Source organism: Oxyura jamaicensis, assembly GCF_011077185.1.
Source record: "Oxyura jamaicensis isolate SHBP4307 breed ruddy duck chromosome 28 unlocalized genomic scaffold, BPBGC_Ojam_1.0 oxy28_random_OJ80988, whole genome shotgun sequence".
In the NCBI taxonomy this organism is placed as follows: Eukaryota; Metazoa; Chordata; class Aves; order Anseriformes; family Anatidae; genus Oxyura; species Oxyura jamaicensis.
In genome coordinates, this window is record NW_023304892.1 from 1 (window position 1) to 6,913 (window position 6,913).

The window sequence follows — 6,913 nt, forward strand, 5'->3', positions numbered from 1 at the left end:
GTGAAAATGCCCCTACTATCTGCATGAGCTTTTTTTTTTTTTTTTTTTTTCACTTGTTGTATTGATGAAAAAAACTGTTCTGCCAGCTTGTCTGTTTTGCTCTACTGCCTCCAGGGAAGTCTGTGCTTTGCCCTGGCAGGAGTGTGGTGGAGGCTGGTGTGGGTGTATCGGGGATTATTTGAAGGCATCGTTGTGACAGAGGTGTTAACAGAGTGTGGATAATGCTGAGGATTAGATATGGAGGTGCTCTGTGTATTTTCTCGCAGATAGGAGTGACTACATACTTACAGCTCTGCTTTGTGGGCAGCCATTTACCTCAATGCAAAGAAAGCACAAAGTGCCCCAGATGAGGAGGGAAGTCATTTAAATCCTCTTGTCCTCTTGAATTGTCTGGGAAGCTGGACAGCTTGCAAGCCAAGCTAGGTTCAGCATGGGAACAGGTTTGCACACTGAACCAACTCCTTTGCACTCCACACTCTGCTTGGGCAGGAACAGCCCCCAGATCCTTTGGAAATGGCTGAGAAAACACAAGCAGTTTCCTGCTGCAAACAACAGCACACCTGCACTGCAGCATAGATAGGCTCAGCCATGCCCAAGCTTTTCCCCCTCTGCAGGCCCGCTGCTGCCCCTCATGTTGACAATTCACAGCAGGAGCTGCACCCACTGCTGCAAAGCCCATGGAGAACTGCAGAGCTGGGGCTGCTGTCAGCACTGAGCTCTCTGTTCCTGTGGCCAGAGTGCCCTGGCTCCTTGCAGCTCAGGCATACACAGCATTGAGACAGTCTTCGTTCGGTCTTGCAGCCTCATCAGATGGATGCAACCAAATCTGCACTAGCCACTTCCAACCAGCCTGAACTAGTTCATAGGAACGCACTTTGCACAGGCGAATGCTGGTGAATTATAATGAATTGAGGCTGAGCGATTTGCCAGGAGGGAGGGCAAAGGAAAGTGCAGACTAATCCTGACAGAAGGAGAAAGGAAGAGGGTAGCTCAGTGTGTTCATCACTGGGGTGTTCCCTGCCTGCTCTGTTGTTGTATTCTTCCTGCTCTGTGCGTGAGTGTTTAAGACACTGTGAATTAGAGAATCAGTTAGAGAACATGACAAAGATACAACAGCAATTCCACTTCTCCTAGGAAAGCCTTAGAGGCTTCTACCAGCTTGCCAAGAGGACAAATTAGCACAGAATTAGCATTCAAGGGTGCAATCCAAACCTGTCTTGTTTTAAATTGTATGAGAGTGGCAGAGTTAATACTCCACTCCGATGTCCCTACCCGCTAAATCTCCCCTTCCAGTACAGGGAGGGGAGAAGAGGAGGTTATTCTAAAACACAGAGGTTTGTTGTTTTTTTTTTTGTTTGTTTGTTTGTTTTTGGTTTTGTTTTGTTTTGTTTTGTTTTGTTTTTCCCTGAAGCACAAGAGAGACCTGCACAAAATGGGACCACACAAACCTGCAGTCTGTAGTTCCCATCTGCACCCCATTTTTCTCCCTTGGGAGGACAGTTCCTCGGGACAGCCACCCAATGATTCCCTCCAATTACTTTACAAGGATGGGGTGGGACAGGATGAGGTGGGATGGTATGTAAGCCCAGGAGTCCCTGAAAGGCAGGATGCTGGGGAGTGGCACTGTGCTGGTGGGGAGAAAGAGTTTGCTCAGCTGGGGCGATTATGCTGGGGCGAAGGTGTGAACAGTTCCTAAAGGAGCTTGGCTCCACATGTGCAGCTTCTTGGGGAAACCTGGGGAATCCAAGTGGGGGCAGGGAGGTCCACCTGTGACAGACATGAGAAACAACAGTCCAAGGAAGAGACTCAAGAAAAGCAGCAAGATGATCTCTTGCAAGGAAGGAGTGGATGACAATCCTTAACTCTTTGTCAGGAGAGCTGCTGAAAAGAGAATAATGTCCTGGAAAATGGTTACAAAGGGCCTTGGAGCTGCTTCATGGCAGCTCCCAGCACCAAGAGGAAGACCATGGTGGGGGAAGATGCTGCTTTTTGAGGGAGCTGAAGAAACAAGCTACTGCTGGAAGCAAGCCCTGATGTGGAGAGGGTGCTTCTTGCTCACAAAGGAAGTGATGACTGTCCAACCCATGGAGGGATGATATGAGAGATCCTTGAAGCAATGGCTCAAGCTGAGATGGGACTGCCATAAACTTGTGTGAAGTGCCACAGAGGAATGATGGAGATGGGTGGAGTTACAGCTAGTCAAAACACTGTTCAGCTATAGTCATTAAAAAACAGTTGTAAAAAAAAACAAAACAAGTAGTATTTTTAGAGAGAGTTTAGCATACTTACCTTCCTTTGAAATGGTGAGCCACGCCTTGAACAACAAGGGGTATGTGGCTGCAACAGACACCACTCAGCATGTAGGTCAAGAAGTGATAGTTCCACTCTATTCAGTGCCTCTAAGGCCACATCTGGATATTGTGTCCAGATTTGCTGCTTCCCTCCCCCCAACACCCCCCGCCCCCCCAGTAAAAGATGGAAAAGATGGAAGTCCAAAAACTGGAGTGATCCTGGAAGGGGATGACAAAACGTTGGGAGACTGACAAATATGTCAGAAAAGAGGAGGCTGAGGGAGCTATGTTTGTTCCACTGGAAGAAGAAAAGATGAAGAGAGGAAGGTGAAGGTAGTCTTCAACTACCCAAAGGAGGTTATAGAGGTGATGGAGACAGATAATTCTCAGAGATGCACTGAGAAAGGTCAAAGAGGCAACAGACACAAACTGGAACAAGGGAAACTCCTATTGGACTCATGGAGGACACACTTCCATGTGTGAGCAGTGAAGCCCTGAGACAGAAGCAGTGGGATCATCATCCTTGCTCTCCATCATTTGTCTTCTCCATACTTCAAATGGTGAAGGAACTTGAGGAACTTGACCTGACTTTGGGATTAACCATGCCCAGCACAGGGGCTGGACTATGAACTCCAGAGGCGACACCTTTTATGGTTTCTGCTTTGTTAAGGAGTTAGTTTACAACATAACTATGGATGCACTCCTAAAAGTTGGTAAATATTTGGCTAGTCACTCCAGCTGAGGCTGTGCTGCACCAATACGGTTTCTGAGGAACCTGTCTGGGAGTGAAGGTGTGAAATGGCAGGTGATGCAGAGAGGTATCAAATCAGATAAAACTAAAAGTGCAGGTCAGCCAGATATCTTTAAACTCCATTTAACCCCCTGTGATACCTTCCTCCAACCATTGCTCATAAGGCTGTCAAAAATGTATTAGCAAAGCTGCTGTGGGTTTCCAAAGGGACGAAACAAATGCTTGAAGGGCAGCTAGCCACAGAACAGTTGGCTCTACAGTCAGGGTCCAGTCTCCTGTATGGAGAAGCATATCCAGTGCTGCATTGCAGGTCCAAGTTCACCTGAACCTGAGCTCTGATCAATGCTTCTTGTTGATCTGTTTTTAGGATGCTGAAAAGATGCAGAGCACAATGGCTGTGAGATGGAGGAGGGGAGCATGTAAGCATGGAAGGGCCTCCAAGAAAGAGAACTGAGTATGAATTTGCGTATCATCTAATGTCAAAATCTCCCTGCTGTATTCCAGACTGGCAGCTGCCCTGGCTCCAGGGCTGACAAAGATGTGCTCTCACGTGCTGAGCAAGACCTAGTCTTGTGCCAAGACAGACAAAAGACATCTCTAATGTTCTGGGCTCTGGAGTAGCCATCAGTGGTGGCAGTAAAACCTTGTAGCTGATGTGGATCCTCCTCACTGAGGCTACTGTTCAACTGCAGTTATGGTTTGCCATGCTGCTGGCCTTGGGGCTGGTTCATGCTTTGTCATGCAGGAGGAAAGTGAGGCCCAGGAGTCTAAGGGGTACAGATATCTGGAGGGATGGAGTCATGCCTGCAGCAAAAGGGCCAGTCCTGGCTCTTCTGGTCTGTTCCACCTGCCAAAGCACTTGCATCCTGCCCCCGCCCTTCTGCATGGGACGCACCAGAGCTCAAGAGCACATGGAGGCATCTCAGGAGTCAGGAGCCTACACATTCTGGGGTGCAGCAGTGTCTGCTCCTCCAGCCTCATGCAGCAAGACTCAAAGGAAGGCAAGTGTGGGGCTGGGAGAGCAAAAGAAAGTGAGGCTACTCATTGCCTGAGTAGCTGGCAGTAAGTGCAACCAACCCTTGGCTGGGCCACCCCAAGCTGAAGTTCACCATGTTTCTGCAGAGCATCAGCCTCACCAGCACCTCAGATGAGAGCTGTGCCTCACCAACTATGAGCAAACCATGCAGGCTGGCACACAGACGCATGGCAATGGGCCAAACGTACACAGCTACGTGGCAACTAGTACCCTGTGCAGTACCGTCACAGCATCCAGCGTCACCAGGACTACTCTGAGACTGACCACCTTGCCAAGCTCCAAAGGACTTCAAGGCACACCTGGGAGGCCAATGTGGGACCAGGAGATGGGCAATTCTTCAAGGCTGTTTTGTCCGGGTTTTGTTTTCACAAGGCATCAATAGGTAATCATCACTCCAGGTTTTCACTTGGATTTTTGGGAAAGCTGTGCAAATAATTTTGCACTGCGGTCTGTAGAGCAAGTCACCTTTTGACAGATCACAAAGCCTTGAGGTCTTTGTGGAAGAGGGGAGCTGCCTCCAAGAACATGGCCCAAGGTGCTAAGAAACAAGTTGCAGGCTCTCCTGTTGTCAGCAAGGCGCTGTATGTGGGGTGAGCATGTCCCTCACACTCTGGGCTTGGGTGATTTGTATGTTTGGAGGAATGACACAGTCACCCATCTGGTTTTGCTGGAGAGCAGAGGGGGAAACTTTCAGCAGGTCCTGGACAAAGCCCTGCGCAGCCATCCAGGCTGGAGTGCTGCCACTGCCACATGACCTAGAATAACTTTGGGACAAGTGGGCACAGCTCTGGGCAGGATTGCCAAAGACTAAGTGTTGTCTGCACACAGGTTACTGCTGCTCTACAGAGTGTGCAGGGCTGGGGTTCAGAGTGCTGCAGACAAGTGCAGTAACTCCAGATCTCCTGATGGAGGATGGTTAAGCTACGTGCTTAGAGAGGAAGAACTCATCTGGCTCCATAACAGTTCTCCAGCACCAGCTCTTTTTCCCTGAAACCTCCCAGGATGGCGTTCTGTGAGCAGATGCCCCACTACAACCCAATGGACAAGCAAATGAGGTTCCTGGAGATGGAGCAGGGCTGGGGGAGCCCAGCCTTTCCAGCGTGCCAGACTCACGCCTTCAGACAGCTGGGGGATCAGTGAGACACATGCTGGGCGCGAGGGCTCTCGGACTCACCTGTACTCTAGGCTCATGCACTCAAAGAGCCGGGTCAGGGTTGGGTCGATGCTCCGCGGATCAGCTGCCTCGGGCTCAGCATGGCGGTGGCGCCGACGGGGCAGTGAGTCGCTGTGCGGGGACGACACCATGAAGTGGCCACTGTGGATGACCTGGGAGGGTTTCTGAACCCCAGCACCGGGCCCTGCACCACCCATGGTTGCATCTTCAGAGTCAGAGTCGAAGTCGGAGTCAGGGCATGGCCCAACGAGGGGCTCCGGGAAGGGTCCTGGGAGCCCCACCTGAGCTTGTGCCATTGCCCAGTGCTTGCTGCAGAAGCCACACCAGCTGGAAAGCCCTTAGTGCACTAAGCACTAAGCCCCAGCACTGTAGTCCATATCCTGGCAGTGCCCAAGCCCTGCAGATGCTGCACTGGCATGGAGCACGCGCTATTGCCCTCCCTAGCAGTGCACAGGCACCTCCTCCTCAGTATGGCTCGCCCCACCCCTGTCCGACGCCGTCTCCTCCACGCTGCTTGGTTCAGCTCTGGGTTTGCTAGGCCAGCTCTCTGTGAGCCCTATTTATAGCGGTGGCAGTGATCCCGCCCATGTCGCACCCACAGCCAGGCCGCAGCGCTCGCTGCAGGCCACCACTAGCCACAGGTGCTCCAGCTCCATGCCACTGCCATGCTCTCACCGTGCACCTGACTGCCCTGGCTTTTATTTCCCCTGCAGATCTGGGGAGGATCCGCTCCAGGTCCCCTGGCCCACCCCTCGCCAGCAGGGCTTGCTGGCAGGAGGAGCACAGTCAGCTCTGTTTACTCTGGGCTAATCACTGCTCCCGGTGCACCAGTGGGGAGAGGAGCACACGGTATTTACCTAGTGCCTCTGCCCTAACGTGTCTCCCTGCACTTCCAAGGGAACAAATACAGATTAAGGGACACAAACAAGTAAAATTATAGCAACGGGCATCCAGCTCAGCACAATGCACACCGAGTCACTGAGCCGTACCACAAAGTAACTGAGGCAAAAGCCTGTTCCAAGACATGACCCAGCAGGAGAGGAGATGCAAACACTGTGTGCGAGACCCACGGAGAGGACTATGATGAGCTCAGGTGCTCAGTATTCATATACCTTGTAGGCATGCAGTCCTTAAAGCTGACTGATTCCCTCTGTGGCTGTGGTGGCCCAAGGGAAGCAGCTAGGCAGGGCTCCTGCCCATGTCTCTCCTGGGCCCAGACCTGAGCTGGTGTAGCTGATCTTAGATAAATGCTGGGAGTTTTTGCCAGGGCTTAGCATTTCCCATGCTAGCTAGACCTGTGCCACAAACACGTCCTCACTGGCCAGAGTCACATGGGGATAAAGTAGATATAATTTTAAGTTTAAATCATTTATTTAATATCTAGTATCTGGCAACTTCCCACGGCTCCGTAATCTGACATAAGCTTAGACGCCTAGAAAGCACCCAGACATAGCTTCTGGATACCCCCAGTGAAAACTTGGGATAAACAGTTGCATAAAGCTAACATCAGGTGGCCTCAGGCATCTGAACTTTAATCCAGCTCGCAGCTGGAGCTGAACACCCTTTGTACCACAAAGGTGGGTCCTGCCGGTGCTCCAGATGAGTGAGCAGCCATCCGGAATATTTTGCAGAGCTGGAAGAAGCACAGATAGTTGCTTTGG

General features: G+C 51.1%; 1 protein-coding gene across 1 annotated transcript; it reads right to left on the reverse strand.

The window, feature by feature from the left end:
- Positions 1–1,663: 1,663 nt before the first annotated feature.
- Positions 1,664–6,023, reverse strand: LOC118158510 (carbohydrate-responsive element-binding protein-like). Its single transcript, XM_035313182.1, has 4 exons — positions 5,253–6,023; positions 3,289–3,437; positions 2,290–2,337; positions 1,664–1,734 (listed from the first exon to the last, which is right to left on the reverse strand). Exons 1-4 carry the CDS (start codon positions 5,546–5,548, stop codon positions 1,664–1,666), a joined length of 564 nt encoding a protein of 187 aa, XP_035169073.1. The 5' UTR covers positions 5,549–6,023.
- Positions 6,024–6,913: the final 890 nt, after the last annotated feature.

Coding starts and splice junctions, on each gene's coding strand:
- LOC118158510 (XM_035313182.1), bottom strand. CDS start 5,548: ATGGCACAAGCTCAGGTGGGGCTCCCAGGACCCTTCCCGGAGCCCCTC. Junction 3,438..5,252: donor TGCATGAGCCTAGAGTACAG/GTGAGTCCGAGA, acceptor TCCATCTCACAG/CCATTGTGCTCTGCATCTTT. Junction 2,338..3,288: donor CCCTGACTGTAGAGCCAACT/GTTCTGTGGCTA, acceptor TGTCTGTTGCAG/CCACATACCCCTTGTTGTTC.